General features: G+C 36.0%; 3 protein-coding genes across 3 annotated transcripts; 1 reads left to right on the top strand and 2 right to left on the bottom strand.

Annotated features, from left to right (window-relative positions):
• Window positions 1-1381: 1381 nt before the first annotated feature.
• On the bottom strand, window positions 1382-5495 carry LOC132179273 (multiple organellar RNA editing factor 2, chloroplastic-like). The gene is made up of 4 exons (XM_059591973.1): window positions 5063-5495; window positions 4825-4922; window positions 4653-4718; window positions 1382-1831 (listed from the first exon to the last, which is right to left on the bottom strand). Exons 1-4 carry the CDS (start codon window positions 5461-5463, stop codon window positions 1689-1691), a joined length of 708 nt encoding a protein of 235 aa, XP_059447956.1. The 5' UTR covers window positions 5464-5495; the 3' UTR covers window positions 1382-1688.
• A 1704-nt stretch (window positions 5496-7199) lies between these two features.
• LOC132178304 (GDSL esterase/lipase 7-like) lies at window positions 7200-9474 on the top strand. The gene is made up of 5 exons (XM_059590749.1): window positions 7200-7443; window positions 7536-7669; window positions 8102-8353; window positions 8715-8967; window positions 9149-9474. Exons 1-5 carry the CDS (start codon window positions 7200-7202, stop codon window positions 9472-9474), a joined length of 1209 nt encoding a protein of 402 aa, XP_059446732.1.
• Window positions 9475-9673: 199 nt separating this feature from the next.
• LOC132178703 (cyanate hydratase) lies at window positions 9674-15910 on the bottom strand. The gene is made up of 4 exons (XM_059591217.1): window positions 15576-15910; window positions 15397-15468; window positions 11127-11235; window positions 9674-10089 (listed from the first exon to the last, which is right to left on the bottom strand). Exons 1-4 carry the CDS (start codon window positions 15842-15844, stop codon window positions 10051-10053), a joined length of 489 nt encoding a protein of 162 aa, XP_059447200.1. The 5' UTR covers window positions 15845-15910; the 3' UTR covers window positions 9674-10050.
• Between the last annotated feature and the right edge of the window lie 372 nt (window positions 15911-16282).

Genomic DNA, 16282 nt, shown 5'->3' on the forward strand with positions numbered 1-16282 from the left:
TTCCAAGGAAGGACACTTGGGAATTCCAAATTCATGCTGCTGTTACTATGGACCACATTTATCAACTCATCCACAATGTAGTGCAACCCATGATCGATACCTCAATTAAACCCTTTCTTCTAGAGCTCACATGCTGGTTTGGCAAGACTCCTCAATTTCTTACATCTTGTCTTCCCCTCCTCACAATATTTAGGCTAATTTGATGTAGCTATTTGATCAGATTATGTTGTGGCAGCTGTTGTTTTTAGTGATTATGATGGGAATATCATTTTAGTTGCCACGAAGCACCTACTTATTGCTTATGCTTCTATGTGAAGCTCAAGCTGCATTGTTAGCTGCTCAACTTGCAACTTCTAGTAAGTGAAACTCTCTTATTATTGAAGGGGATGCTCTTACTCTCATCCTTACTATCAACAGTTAACTTGTTCACAAATTAGAACTTTTTTAGCATTTACATTTACTTTTTTGGCATTCACTAATTTTATAGCACATTGTGTTTGAAAAAAAATTATAATTGGTCTCTTTTTTCTTCCTGTTCGGAGATTGCTTATTCAATTAACCAATTATGCAATTTATGCACTCTCTAAATCCTTCCCATTGGACTAACGCAAAGCGTGTTCTAAGCTATCTTAAAAGGCTATGTTGATCATGGCTTATTTTATTCTAAGGGTTGTTTATCTCTTCAGGCAACTCTACCATAGGATTTGGTGTTTATCTTTGTCCTTGTTTAGTTTCTTGATGTGCCAAGAAACAATATATTATTGTTTCTAAATCTAGCTTTGAGGCTTAGTATAGAGCAATGGCAATTACTATATAGCTGAACTATATTGGATCCGTATGATAGTAAAGGATTCGGTCTTTCCTCTCCAACTAAACTATTTGGTGTGACAACATTGGAGCAATGGCCTCCAATCATGTCTTCTACGCCCGCACCAAACACATTAAAGTGGACTTTCATTTTATTAGTGAAAAAGTGCTTAACAGAAAAAATAGAGTATTTAGATAGAATAATGAAAAAAGATAGTTAAAATACAGAAGTTCTGAAAAGTAGGTAGTTAAAATAAAAAGTAATCCTTCAGCTAAATTTTAGCTAAAAAAGAATGTGAATATGAATGCACATGTTTTTGGGCTGCATCATTTGCTGCGGCATAGCTCTACTTAATGGACCAATATAACATCCGATGGCAACACTTGGTTCATGCCGGCACAGCTCTACATTTCAGATTCCTGCCAATTCTTTTTGCTACTTGCATCCAAATAACTCTTAAATGCACCAGTGTCAAGTTTGGCAGCCAAGAAAAGTTGTCAATGCTTCAATCCTCCATCGTTATATGATGACTAAACATAGCATATATCACCGTTATTCCGTAGGAGCGTACCATTAAATAAAAATATTAAATTGTCACAATAAAAGGAAGTATACATATAACGAGAGAACAACTTCAGAACAGTCATCACACAGCATCCAGAAAATGGACTGAACCACGACATCAATTGCTATAAGTTAAAGTTCAACTAGCCTGGATTGAGACTTTCAGGGACCAAGCATGACATGACATTTATATAGGTTCCCAAAATCCACACTTTTTAAAAGACGCTCAGCTATTCCCTTTTTGCCAAGATATCTACACAGCTAATCTTCCCATTCAATGTCACACCGCGATGACTGAGCACATTACAATCCATTTTCACCTCATATTTTCTCTGCGACGCACATACCGAGTTCTGTCATTGTATCTCGGTCTGTCTTGAGCTCTCTGTGGCTGTGGCTCCACCCTCCTCTGTCTCTCAGGGGACCTTTGAACAATCTCCCCATTCACAAACAGTTCAGCTGCGACATAACGAAAGGTTTGCATAATTTTGATTATTAAACCTCACAAATAAGAGTAGAGTATTTGAATATATCAAATTAAATGAGAGACAAGCAACAAATTATAGCATGGCTCCCTTTCCAAGAAGAGGTGAATAACAAAGTTGGGAAACAAACCTTCAACCCAAAAAAAGATCAAGTAAACAAATTAGATTATGCATATGTAATGTTTGGAAATGTTACAATACCAAGCACAAGGGAGAAAAATAGTAAGGAAAAATTTATCCTGAGAAAAATTCAAGGTATATGATACTTCGGATGATAATAAAATTGATCTGGATGTTTGAATGTCAAAACTCACCTCTAGAAAGACATGAATACGTAAAAAAACAAACATCCATGGACGTTATGGGCAGGAGGGACATAAACTTCTATCAAGTTAACAAAGATATTATCAATATAAAAAAAAAAAGAGGAGCACTTTTTTATTACCACTGATCAGCAATATATGCACCGCAAGAAGGAAAAAATACAATCATTGTATCATCTCTAATGATCTGTAACTCCACAAGTGTATTAAAAAAGCACAGAACAAGAATGAGAGGAGATTTGCTGCAAGTCCATTAGCATTCAAAGCTTAGACACTACCCCTTCGAGGCTATTAGCTTTTTGCCAAGATGGACTAGCAATTATGCACCACAAAGATTCTATGGGCAGGAAGGACACAAACTTCTATGAAGTTAACAAAGATATTATCAATGAACAAAATGAGCACTTCTTATTACTGCTGATCAGCTATCTATGGGCGGGGGTACATAACCTTCTATCAAGTTAACAAAGATATTATCAATGAACAAAATGAGCACTTGTTATTACTGCTGCTCAGCAATCTATGCACCACTAGAAGGAACAAATACAATCAATGTATCATCTCAAATGGTTCTGTAACCCCACGTGTGTATAAAAAGCACAGAACAAGAATGAGAGGAAATTCGATGTAAGTCCATTAGCATTCAAAGCTAGACATTACCCCTTCAAGGCTATTAGCTTTGCCAAGATGGACTGGAAAATATGCACCACAAAGATATTATGGGCAGGGGGGACCTGAACTTCTATCAAGTTAACAAAGATATTATCAATGAACAAAATGAATAGCAATTTTTATTACTGATGATCAGCAATCTATGCATCACAAGAAGCAACAAATACAATCAATGTATCATCTCTAATGGTTCTGTAACTCTAAGTGTGTATAAAAAGCACAGAACAAGAATGAGAGGAAATTCAATGTAAGTCCATTAGCATTCAAAGCTAGACAATTACCCCTTCGAGGCTATCAGCTTTGCCAAGATGGTCTACTAAAAGTTGCAATATCAAGAAAAGCAATCACTAACAATGGTGTTGTTTGGTAAACAACAATGGCTTTACAATGCACTGTTCATGATTGGTGAGGAAAAATATGAGTGTAATAATTAGTATAAAAAAGTGAAAAAGTTGTATTGAAAAGTAAGAAAATTTTGTTTTGTACTGATTTTTTTATTTAAATAGTAGTAAAAAGTGAATGATGTGAAATAAAAAGTAAATAATGCGATATAAAAAGTGAGAATGTTTTGATGTTGATTTTTTTAAACAATGAGATGAAAAATGTGGGGGAATGTGATGTTGTTTAACAAACAACACCAATATGTTTATCATGAAAAATGTTTGTTGCGCCTTGCCTGACTTGCACCCAATTTCCTTTATACTTTTGAAAATAAATATTACCATGAACATTGGTAACGTCAAAAGCCTGAATACACAACTTTAAACTGGTATGAAGGCCAGTCATGTCAAGGTTTTGGATGCTAATTTTATACAGGATGCGCATGTGGCAGGAATTTTTTTTTAAAAAAAGGGTATGTTTCATCTTCCCTGTCTGCATCTCAACCACGTATACAAAGCGCAAAATAGTTACGAGAGACATTTGATATAAGTCCATTACATTCAAAGCTAAGCATTGCCTACAAGATTCATTAGCTCCTCCAAAAGATGGATTAGACGACATTTTTTTTTTAATAAGTAATAAACCAATCTCATTAAAAGCGTAAGGCGCCCCTAAGTAAGACAAGAACACATTACCAGATTAGTATGTTAACACAAACCACCACCAGTAATATGTTGTCCACATAAAAACTATTAACATGCACTACGTTTGCAAACACATTCACACCTCATGTTAGGCACTTTATTTATGTAAAGAGTGACCAAATCATAAATACAAGGCCGCTTTATCCTTGGTATCCCTTAGCTGAACCTCATGATGTATAAAAAACTGGAAAACACTTGAAATCCATTCACATCCGGTAAAATTCAAATGAAGACCTTGCTTATTACAGGACTCTAAGCTTCTTAAAAAATGGTGTAAGCAAATTTAAATAATAACCTGTATCAATATTCTTCGATTTTGAGGTCATGCTTCACCCATACAAATTTTCAGATATGGGTAAAAGATGCACATCAACCATAAAAACTATTCCCATTGAAGATGCCACATGAACCATATGGGTGATCCACATGCCCATCAGAACGTATTTTCACAGAAGAGCCACACCAACCCTTTCATTGAATTACGAAGGCAGTGGCTCAAAAATCACAGACGCGAGCCAAAGTCATAAACTCGATGACTTCAAGAAAGGTAAATGCCAGAAACCAGAGTTGAAATATGCATATACGTGTACTGAATGCCAACATTACACGTTCACTCCAAAACTACAAGCAAGACATACCATCATATACTCAATAACACTAACAAAGTAAAGCAGCATAGTCATCAAAATCTCAAATTCACGCGTAAAAGACTCACCCCCATAGTCTTTGTATTCAGGATCCACATAAGAATCTGGAAGCACAAACAAAACTCCGGGCAAGCCTGTCACAACAATAAGAAAAAAAAAATCAATAACATCCACGATACATTAATGTATGCGTGAATATATATTTATAAGAAAATGAATTGTAGCAAAGTTAAGACAGACCTTCAAGCTTGTTAGAGGTCTCCTCGTCAATCTCACAGCCAAAGCCAAAATACCTCTCACAAGAAACATTGTAAATCTTCTTCTTCGCTTCCTCCTCACTGCTCACGACCCCAAAAAGCACTTAATAGATAACAAAATCAACACTACCAATAAAAGATAAAAAAATGTCTGATTTTTTCCTTTTCCCTTTTTCTACACTTTCTCGGAAAACAAACAGAGAAGAGAAAAAAGGAAATACCTGCCGAGGACTTTGGCTAGGGTTTGAATGTAGCAGTCGATCATCTGGTGCTTGGTGGCGCCATCGCCGCCGGGCTTGTCCATGACGATGAGCCAGTGCTCGTAGTCGCAGCCGGGGAAGAGCGGGGCCATCTCGGTTGGAGGCCGGTCACTGAAGTTGGACCCGGAGTTGAGAGGCGAGTAGGCCGAGCCGCCGGACCGGTTCACGCGGCAACGCACCGGGGTGAACCGGGGTGCGGACGGAACGCATCGTACGGGGGCGAGGGCTCGGCGCGAGTGGAAGAGGAGAGCGGGGATGGGAGGCTGGCTGGTGATGGTGGAGAGGAGGCGCCTGGAGAGCGCCGCTGGGCGTCGGAGAGTGGCGATTGAGAGGGCTCGGCCTAGTGTTAGGGTTAGAGCCATTTGCTTTCTTTGGAAGTGAGGGAGTGAGTGAGGCAAACGAGGGTTTTGTGTGGGCTTAAGGGGTATATATCGTTGATTCTTTCTCGGGAACTGGAAGTGAGGTGTGTGAGGTTGGATTATCTGAATTTTTTGTTGGGTTTGGGCCCAGGATCCCATTAGCACAAAAGGCAGCCTAAAATAGGGGCTATGGACCTGTCTCGATTAGTTTGGGCCCAATATTCCATTAACACAAAAGCAGACTAAGAGTCTGTTCGAAATTGCGATTTAAAAAAATATAATTTAAAAAATAGCGATTTTAAAATGTGCAATTTAAAAATATGATTTTTAAAAACACAATTAAGCGGTCAGCAAAATTGCGATTTGACATTTAAAATTGCAATTTTAACCCTAAAAATTGTGCGCTTTTATGCATTTTCAAATTGTAATTTTTTTAAAAATGTAATAACAATCAATCAATTTTCTGCGATTTGGTTTTAAATCGCATTATGTGTCTATGAAATCGCAATGCCAAACTCGCCCTAAGAGTGTATAGGAATTGTGATTTTTCATATCAATCCGATTTTAAATCAAATCGTAGAAAATGTATTGTTTGAGAGTACATTTTTAAAAATTAAGATTAAAAAAATTTACGTTTTTAAAAATGCACGATTTTAAAGGTTAAACTACGATTTTACCAAACAATTAGTAAAACAATTGTGAAAAATTTATTGCAGATGATTGATCAAAACTTTATGAGAAATTCAAAAGAAGCTTAATTGCTTGAATGAGAAAAACTCCCAAATTTGTTATGCATTAGAGGAGGCACTAGTTTGCTTATAAGGTTGTAATTGAACTGAGTATTAAATGTTCAAGCTCTATTCATTTATCATATTTCAAACACGAGCTGAACTCGAGCATATCATCGAGCAAGATAATTTATTCAAGCTTAGTTCATCATTTATTTTTCGAGCGAACTCAAACTTATTTATAAACTACTCAGTTAACTTATTTATTCATTATATAAAGTAAATATCATTATTTTTTTCTTCATAAATCTATACTAATTATTAGTTGATTAATTATCGTTAAGATTTTATTATTTGAGTTAATTAAATAAATTAACTTGAATTTTAAATAATCCAATATTGAGTTTATATGTATAGTTTATAGTGTATATATAAATTTATTACGCGCACACGCACATATTTATATATACACACAAACACACACATATATCTATATATATCAAGACTCACAATTACAATAATTCAATTCATTTCTACTATATTAGGAAGAGAACTTATCATATGAGTTTATACGAGTATAGATCGTTTAATAATCGAGTATAATCTTGTGTTCACAATTGGCTAATTTATTAGATGAACCGCTTGTTCATTTACATCCCTACATTCTTCAATTTATAGGCCATTTCATCATTTGCCACAATTCTGTTTACTTACCTTGAGAGAGTTGAGAAGTGCCACTGAATTTGGTGTTCACTTATTTATGTTACCAAACCCTCCATGAGTTTGTTCTGAAATGGTCTGTCTGGATACTATTTTTATGCTGCTCATAACTGATGAGACAAAAATAGATGCAATAGTAGGTTTCTGGCCAACTAGCCCTACTAATTACTACCAAAAGAAACAACAATATTTTGTTGTTGTTGTTTTTTTTTTTTTTTGTTAAATGCCATGGTAGACGAGGTCAAGATTCAAAACAGCTTTATTTGGAGATAGCATCAGATTTCAGCAAAGATGGAGAAATTCCTTCATCTTCTTTGTCTTCCATTTATTTTGTCTTCCCTTGAGTCGACTCAAGCTCAGTTGCTGGCTGCTGCTAAAGGAGTGCAGGCCTTGTATGTATTTGGGGACTCCATTGTTGACAGTGGCAACAGTTTAAATACCTTAGTGAATGCAACCTATTTGCCCTACGGATGTGATTTCCCTTCCCCTGCCTCAGGCAGATTCACAAATGGCAAAACAATAGCCGATATTCTGAGTAAGAAGAAACAGATAGAATTTGTCCTTTTCTTAACCTTAATCAAATAGCTAGGCAGTAGTTAATCTGTGGTCTTTGAAGGCATGCTGCAGGTTTGTGTCTCAATGTATCAGTACTCTCAATTCCATTATGGGCTTCTGAAAAAGACAAGAGAGGTACAACCATAGCCGGTTTCAACTATGCTTCTGCTACCGCCGGTCTTCTTCCTGAGACTGGACGCACATTTGTAAGTGTTAAAGTATTGCTTAAATGATTAAATATATTTTTTATTATCAGCTTAAGTGTTACGATATCTGTGTCCCACATGAGTAAAGTTTAATTTTAACCAGATGTATATAAGCTCTTGGATACCCTGCCTTGCAAGTGGGTTTTCAAGGGTGAGATTTGTGGCATTTGATATCAAAGCCAAACACCACGCCACTTCTGACTCCGACGCCTTATTTTTATGAGTAATGGTATGGATCATCTTTTTATCCTCATAAAATTGATGTGACTTTCAAATCACCATTAAATTTTAGATAAGTAACGGTAGAGACCATCTTTTGATCCAAATGGTAATTTTGAAAGTCACATCAACTTTAGGAAGATAAAAAGAAAATAAAAAGATGGTCCATAATATTACTCTATTTTAATTTATTGTTATCATGCGTGCATGTAGGGGGCAAACGTCGTGGGCATGAAAGAACAGATTGATTTGTTTAATGAGACGGTTGAAAACTACTTGCCACGGCAAATCAATAATGCAGAGGTGCTCTCCAAATACTTGTCGAAATCTATTTTTGTAATTTCCATCGGCAGCAATGACTATTTGTACAATTATCTTCAGCCACAATATTACACTACTAGTAGACAGTATGACATGGACGAATTTGGCGACCTTCTCATGTTGGAATTGGAAAAACACTTGAAGGTACCTTATTTTGTCACATTTGTTGTCTTATTATTAGTCGAAATCAAACAATTGTTGATCACATATTTGAAAATAAGGAGAGCAATGCTACAAATACAACCCTAAGCAGCAGGAGCGGCTACAGGTAGCATCGTTATATATATTTTTATTAAATCAGACATGTATCACCTTCTAATTATTATGACGTGAGAGCGTCGTTAAAATTCAACAAAATTAAAAACAGTTGAAATCTTTCAATAAAATTGATAAAAAATGCCTACTTCAATACGTCAGAAACATTTTCCCCTTAAAAAAATTAGCGTGGGGTGAATATGTTTTCGTATGTTGCTGTAAAAGCTAAATACATGGTATAAATATGCAGGCTTTATACAGTTTAGGTGCTAGGAAGATGGTGTTTTTTGAACTTGGCCCCATTGGTTGTTATCCATTAGTTGTGAAGAGGGGAGAACAAAATGGAAAATGTCTACAACAATTAAATACCATGCTGGCCGTCTTCAATGCCAAGCTATATTATATGCTCACCGATATTGCATCTTCCCTTGAGGGGACAACATTCATTGTCGCACAAACTTTCAAGCTTATTTACGACATGGTGGAAAATCCTTCTAAATATGGTAAGCCTCTGCCTTACTAATCTGAGAGCTGGAAAATTGTGAATAGGTATATGCTCGGCTTCGATCTTATTCGGGCAGGCAGGTGGATTATGTATGGAATCTCTCACATTATCTGTCCAGATAATTACAATTCAAGCGGGTAATTGCAGTGAATCTTTATCCGAAAATTTTTGTGTTGCAGGGCTAAATGATACAACAAATTCATGTTGTGCTGTTGAACAGAAGGGAGGGAGACTATTGTGTGTTCCAGAGACAAATCCATGTGACGAGAGGAAGTCGACTCTGTTTTGGGATAAATTTCATCTGACAGAGGCCGCATACAACATTGTTGCGTACAAATGTTTGAATGAGTCGAGTGTTTGCACGTCATTGGAGACCTTTGAACCTGAGAAAGCTGTATCAGGACAACCTGGCCGGTTGTCAAAACCAATCTTTAGTGTTTTTAATACACTGGTGTTGGCAATTATGATCTCAGTTTCTTATTTTGTAGCAAATTTTTGTTCATAGATTATTACCATTTTTGCAATCGCCTCTTGGGTGATCAGTTCAAACAAGTAATAGACATTACTCATAAAAATTCATCCAGAATGAGTGAAACTAAAACAGGTTTTGCATTTTGAAAATCTGAACCTATAAAATTTCTTCTTTAATTTCATAACGTTAAGTTAGAGAATTAAGAAACTTGCTTGGAAACAAATTCTAATAATGACCATGAATTTCACCTTTCCTTTATATAAAAGCAATACATGTAATTGTTCCATTCAATATCATAGAGCCAAACAAGTACAGAGAGTTGAGCACTCAAATTTATTCAACAAAGCCTGATGGCACTCTCAAATACAGGTATATTGACACAAAGCGAAGGAGACAAGCAAAAGCATTTTAAGGTTATCTTTTTGCTTTATAGCAAAAAAGCATAACCATTAACAAACAACTCAAAATATAAAACATTCACAAACCAATCTAAAACTACTTTTACCTTTATATCACGTCACAATAAAAATGCAAAAAGCACTTTCTAAAACGAACCCAAAAAGTTCGCAGCACCTGCCTCAGCAGTCAGCATGAGGATATTCATAAACTTCACTGTAGTCTCTGCCTCGAAACCATGTGCTCCGATTTCTGCGCAAAATAGTTGGAAAACTTTTAAGTAGTATACAGACATGAAGGACTACAAAGCATGTTAATTACCTAAATGAATATACTGACGATGTAAGGTCATGAAGGACTACAAAGCATGTTAATTATCTTCAATGTCTTCTAAATAGTAAGGTCATTTGAGTTTGTGGGTAGGAATTTATTAGAAGAGAACAAAAGGGGAAGGGAGAAAGTAGGATTAAGAGGAATCTTCAGAATGGATGCTTCAATTACAATTGCAAGGAGAAATAAAGTTACACATAAATACAGGAGAAAATGTAGAAACAATTCAATTCCACTGCAAGGTTGTGATTTGCTATTAAATAACTTTAATAATTCCCTATGAGGCTATGACATTATGAAGAAAAATGTTCATGTGCTAAAGAGTTGTTAGACAGTAAAAACCGAGGCATTAGGAAGAATTCCACATATATGTGAGAGAGAGAGAGAGAGAGAGAGAGAGAGAAGAGAACAATTAGAACAAAAGCATAGCCACTCTAGGGTTTCAAGGAACTTCCTGAAGACTATGGAGATTAATTTGGATAAGCACTCTCATCCAAATAATCTCCCAGAGCAGAGACGTGAGTCATGACACTCCCTCTTTTCATAAAGGGAACAGCAACTTTTGACAGCAAAAGTTGACCCATTACCATACCATGGATCAATCTAGGAAATCAACAAAATTCAGTGGGTTTTGACTCTGCTGGTGGTCCAACTTGTGATCCAATAGCAGGTTAAAATGGTTGGAGGAGAAGGTGGTGGTGGGGGGTGTTGCGCAAGAAAAGGTCAATTATTATGTGAGTGGAATACCATGTCAAGCTGAGCTACTGCCAAAGTTAATTGTATGTTGGATAAAGCCATCTGATGCTTAAAGTAGACATTTCCTCTCAAGAGAAACTTCAAGTTCTAATGCTGTATCGATTACTGCAAATGTTTTTTTTAACTCTTTTTATTTAATAACTACTTTAACATTGATTCTAAGTGAACAAGACATAATCATACTAAGGCATTCAAGCACTGACCTGCTCAGAGTGAGGCAAATACTTCCCATCAAATGTCAGAACTACACGATCCTTCCCATCCACACCTTTAATTTTGTCGACTGAGCAAAAGAAATCTATAGCTGACATGCTAAAAAGAAAAAAAGAAGAAGTATAAATTGCATGGTTAATAATCGAATGAGATCAAGTTAAATTTTCCAGGCAACATGTTTAATTCAATGGGAGATGAGATTGCATGTCCAGTTCGCTGCATTTGGCATGTTACCATATCTACTGTCAGTAAGGACTATCAGTATCATCCTACATATCAGTGGGAAGAGGCATTTCAAGATAGACCACCCCTGCCCTTGCAACAAATTTATGGACCCAAGAATATGAAGATTCAAGAACCTCAAATCCAAAGAGAAATGATAATATATGATTAGGAAATTGTAAATCTTCTAATACATATTACCTGATACTTGATACTTGATATCCATTCTATGATGTATTCAACTGATAGTAACTGCTTTATTTGCCCTGAATCTAGTCTTAACCACACATAGGCATTACAATACACAAAAGCCACATAACAATTGCAACACGGAAAATCCCTTCTAGCTTAAGATTGAAAAGAAAACACCCAATGGAGATAAATATATATAACCAACTTCCCAATCACAATTTTTTTCTTTAAATACAAGCAATCTGAGAAGCTGTTAGCATACTAGTTAAATTGCCAAGTCAATCCTTTCTTATCAAATAAAGTTGTTGAAATAAATATATTAGTGTCAGAGCATTCACTGAGTTCAAACCCTGTCTTCACTTTATACCTCCCATTTTAGAGTTGTTAGGTTTTATGATGTTGGCAAATTCAGTGTCAAAAGTGATTGTGTTGTAAGTTTAAGTTTAGTTTTTAAGTTGTTTTTAAGTTGAGGTTCAAATTGAAGATCATAGCAGGCCGTTTGCAACCAATGAGACAATTTTACAAGGTTCAGAAATTCAAAGCAGAATGCTCCGTTTGCAAGCCCATTTGAAAGGTGTTTGCATTTCAAGAATTCAATTCCAGAATGTACTGATCGCAGGCACAATCGCAAGACTTTCGAACGGAGAACTTTAAGGTTAATTTCAAGCTCCCAAGAGGCTCAATTGCAAGGGCAATCACAACAGGTTTGAACAAGGCTGAATCATTGTGTTGCACAAGATACCATCGAAAGCTCCAATCACAAAAATGTTCAAAGCAAGTTCGTACGCAATGGTCATAAAGCTAGATCCGAGACACTTGATTGCTGATAGAAGAGGCTAGTGACTCCTCTAATGAGGAATCCATGAATGATGCGGACTTGGCATTGATTGCCAAGCAGTTTAGAAAAAATTTTAGACCTAGAAAATGTGAGTTTAGGAGACCCTTCAAAGTGGCTGAAAAATCCAAGGATGACTCAAGTGGAGCTTCCCCAAAACAGAAGAACAAGGACAATAAAGACAAGAACTCTCAAGGCATTCAGTGTCGTGAGTGTTCAAGGTTTGGTCAAATTAGGGCTAAGTGTCCTAATTGCAAGAAGTCCAAAGGTAAGGGTATGAATGTTACCTTGAGTGATGAGTCAGATTCTGATGACTTATGGAAATTACATAACTTCTACCGCTTCAATGAGAAGTGGTAGTGGGTCTAGTATGCATGACACACCTGACCATGAAGAGTCGTCTCAAGATGATTCTGATGAAGAAGTTGATTTTGCAAGTTGCATACAAAAAGCTTTTTAAAGAGTGCACACAACTGAAGAAATTGAATAAAAGAAGCTTTAAAAAGCTTAATGAAGTTGAACTTGAAAAAGAAAATTTGCTTGCAAAGTTGGATGACTCACATGCATTGTTTGATAAGCTGAAACATGAAAATATTGTGCTTAATGAACAAATCAAATCACTTGATAATGAGCTTGAAGAATCCAAACATCATTTGAAAAAAACTCTAGTGATAAGCTTGATAAAATGTTGAATGTTCAAAAGCATAACTGTGATAAAATTAGTTTGAGTTTTGTTGATAGTTGTCCATCTTTGCCTTCTACTTCTTAAGATAATTCTGTTTCTAAAGGTAAGGTTGCTCTTGTTCGTGCTGTTTTTGATAAAGGCAAAAGGTTCTTGGTGATAATGTGTCTAAACCTAAGTCAGTACCTCCTCCCTCCTAGGAGACAACCCACTTCTAGGTTTGTCCCTACTTGTCACCATTGTGGCAAAGTTGGACATTCAACCACACTGTTTCATGTTGAGACTCTGTGAGCATGTGAACGATAATTCCTTTCAAAAAAAGGATTGTTCAAGATGATTAGCGATGTGTTAACTAGGTTAGATGTGTTGGACAAACAAAGGGTTCAAAGTCATAAGTCACCACAAATTGTCAAGCAAGCTTGGGTAAGAAAAGTTGACTACATCCACCTTTGAAAAGAGAGTAGTGGGGTAAGAAAAGTAGACTACATCCACCTTTGAAAAGAGAGTAGTGGTAGTCCTGCATTGACTTAGGTCGTTGCATTGCATGCCTAGGATTGCATTTAGTGTCATTTTCATCAACCTAGAGCATGTCATTTGCATTTTGCATTTTTATATTTCATTGCATTGCATTTGTTTTGGTATGCTGTTTTGTTGTTGTTTCAAATTTTTTTTTAATACAAAAATGTGGGTTCCTACTTGGGTGTTCATGTGGGTGCATCATATCCTTGTTTGTGCTTAATGGTTTTGAATCACATATGAGCACATTTTTATGTGAATTATGCAAGAGGATTAATATTTATGATGGAAAATGTGCATCTATGTGCATAAATGGTGTTGAATGTTTTTATAATGCTTGCAATTTTTGTGCACATTTTGATTCCACAAGTTGAGTTTGACCACATGTGTGAGTGTTTGGTAAGCAATCATTAATGCATTTTAAGGACCAAATTGACCTTAAACTAGTTACACCTATGTCTTAATTTCTCTTTCATAATCTCACCCTAATAACTATAGCACATGTGCACTATATAAAAAGCGATGTTCTTAGATATAACAAAAGGTGAACATTGCATGTTCAAAATTGGGATCGTTGTGTCCTTATAGAAAAAGCCAATGTTCACTTATTGCAGAAAAAGGTGAACATTCAAAATGGGTTCTGATGACAATTTAGTGCTTCTTGTATGTTGGAAGTGTTCCTAGTCCTAGTAGTTTGGTTTGACTTTTGGCCCTTTGAATATGTGTATGCTACATTTATGGTTTCAATTTTAAGCTAAACCTTTTCACAAAATTAAGGTTTAAGCTCGCTTGTTGGAATTTCATCACACACTTCACGCAAGCATTGTCTGAATGTAACATGCCATGACTGCATTTTTATGGGAATTGATATCCATCAATTTTTGGACCCTTATTGTATTTGATACACAATTTGACTTTACATATATATGATTTAACTTCATCAAGGGTCAAGTGTTATTGGTGCATTCCATGGGATTTGGGAATATTTTTTGGTATGTCAGTAAGGGGGAGAATGGTTTTTGGTGCTTAAAATTTTTGAAAAGTTCAATCTTTTCTTACTTTTCTGGGCCTCGAATTCGAACGACAATATTGTGCGTTTGAATGGGATCGAAAAGTCACGCCCAATTCCAAGTTTTAAAGCCTCGATAGTGCCTTTCCCTTTCCCACTGTTAGCACCCAAAACCTAGAACTCTTTGAATAACCCTCAAGTCACTTCATTTTCTTCGTTTTGCCCTATTTCAAATCGTCATTTGCATTCAAGTGTTCACTAACCATATCAAGAGGTAAGAAAATTTTCCCTTTTTTTATTGTTGTTTCATTGAGTTTTTGTCTCAATATTTTCACGATTTCCTTTACTTTTCTTGCATTTTAGTTCATTTAAATACTGGGTTGTGTGGCATTATACATTTTCATCATGTAGTTAGGCACGGATTTTGGATCTCCCATCATTTTGGGGTACAAGTCAAGTTTTTACTACAAAGGTTTTGTAAATATAAACTGATTGTAATTTGATTCTTCTATGGTGGATAAGTTTCCAGGAGTTATTGCCCCAGAGTGGTTTTATTTTTGAGTAGTTCTTTTAAAGGTTTAGAATTTGTCAACAAAATTGCGGTGTTTGAACTCTTTACTGTTTTATTTAATTTTGGTGATAATCTACGTGGTTGCAAAATTTTTGTTGGTTTTGAGCAAATACTATTCGACAAATATTAGAATATTGATTAAACGATCAAATTTACTTTCTTTTTCTACCATAAACTTTTGGTATAAGCGGTAATTATCAGAATCAAAGAAATAGACACCGAGTAAAACTTACATGCCATCACCAAACTCCTCATTGATTATCTCCTTGATGCTCTCACCAAAATGCATAACCGCTTCATTCAACCTACAAAATCGGAATTGACACGAAAAACAAAAACCCCAATAAAAGATAAAACCTTGCTTGCATTAAGAAACAGCGAGGAGGATGGGTAAATTGGAAGAGCGAAATACCTGTAGATAGTGGGTTCTTGGATCAAGCTGGGGTCGTAGGAGCGCATGGGTGGCCTCATCATCTCTTGGAGGAGGTCGTCGGTCAGGTCGGGCAGCGCCGCCCGTAGCACAAGGGCGGTGTCGGGCTTGAGCTGGGCTTGGCGCCTCAGCAGCTGGGCTACGTAGACGTTGGTGAGGCCCGTCTCTTCGGCTATCTGGCTATACGACTTGCCGGATTTGCGCTTCACCGCCAGTAGCCGGTTCGCTGTGATTGTTTTGCCCTCTTCCATTTCAAGCAAACGACTCCTCGTGTTTTGTGTGGGCGAGAGAGAGATAAAGAGGGAAAGTGGGAAACACAAGTCCTTGGGCTTTATAATTATGTGGATGGAAATACAAGTATTATTTACTTTAGGGATGCTTATCTATAGATCTATCTATAGACAAAGCAATCCTGATTGGATATATATATATATATATATATATATATAAAATGTATTTGCCATTGCGATTTTTGTAGATAAAAACTTCATAGAAAATAAATTATTTTAGAGTGCGTTTTTTAAAATTGTGTAAAAAATTTTGCATTTTCCAATCATAAGTAAACGCATGACTTTAAAGTCCAAACTATAATTTTATCAAACGTTTAATTGTGTTTTTAAAATTTACATTTCCAAAATGCACATTTTAAATTTATTATTTTGAAATCATAAATTCAAACGAACCTTAAT

The sequence above is a fragment of the Corylus avellana genome, chromosome ca4 (genome assembly GCF_901000735.1).
Source record: "Corylus avellana chromosome ca4, CavTom2PMs-1.0".
Lineage (NCBI taxonomy): Eukaryota > Viridiplantae > Streptophyta > Magnoliopsida > Fagales > Betulaceae > Corylus > Corylus avellana.

Coding starts and splice junctions, on each gene's coding strand:
- LOC132178703 (XM_059591217.1), bottom strand. CDS start 15,844: ATGGAAGAGGGCAAAACAATCACAGCGAACCGGCTACTGGCGGTGAAG. Junction 15,469..15,575: donor CAAGAACCCACTATCTACAG/GTATTTCGCTCT, acceptor CCGATTTTGTAG/GTTGAATGAAGCGGTTATGC. Junction 10,090..11,126: donor ATTTGCCTCACTCTGAGCAG/GTCAGTGCTTGA, acceptor TATTTTGCGCAG/AAATCGGAGCACATGGTTTC.
- LOC132179273 (XM_059591973.1), bottom strand. CDS start 5,463: ATGGCTCTAACCCTAACACTAGGCCGAGCCCTCTCAATCGCCACTCTC. Junction 4,719..4,824: donor GACCTCTAACAAGCTTGAAG/GTCTGTCTTAAC, acceptor TTGTTGTGACAG/GCTTGCCCGGAGTTTTGTTT. Junction 1,832..4,652: donor TGAATACAAAGACTATGGGG/GTGAGTCTTTTA, acceptor GTTATGTCGCAG/CTGAACTGTTTGTGAATGGG.
- LOC132178304 (XM_059590749.1), top strand. CDS start 7,200: ATGGAGAAATTCCTTCATCTTCTTTGTCTTCCATTTATTTTGTCTTCC. Junction 7,444..7,535: donor AACAATAGCCGATATTCTGA/GTAAGAAGAAAC, acceptor GGCATGCTGCAG/GTTTGTGTCTCAATGTATCA. Junction 7,670..8,101: donor CTGAGACTGGACGCACATTT/GTAAGTGTTAAA, acceptor GCGTGCATGTAG/GGGGCAAACGTCGTGGGCAT.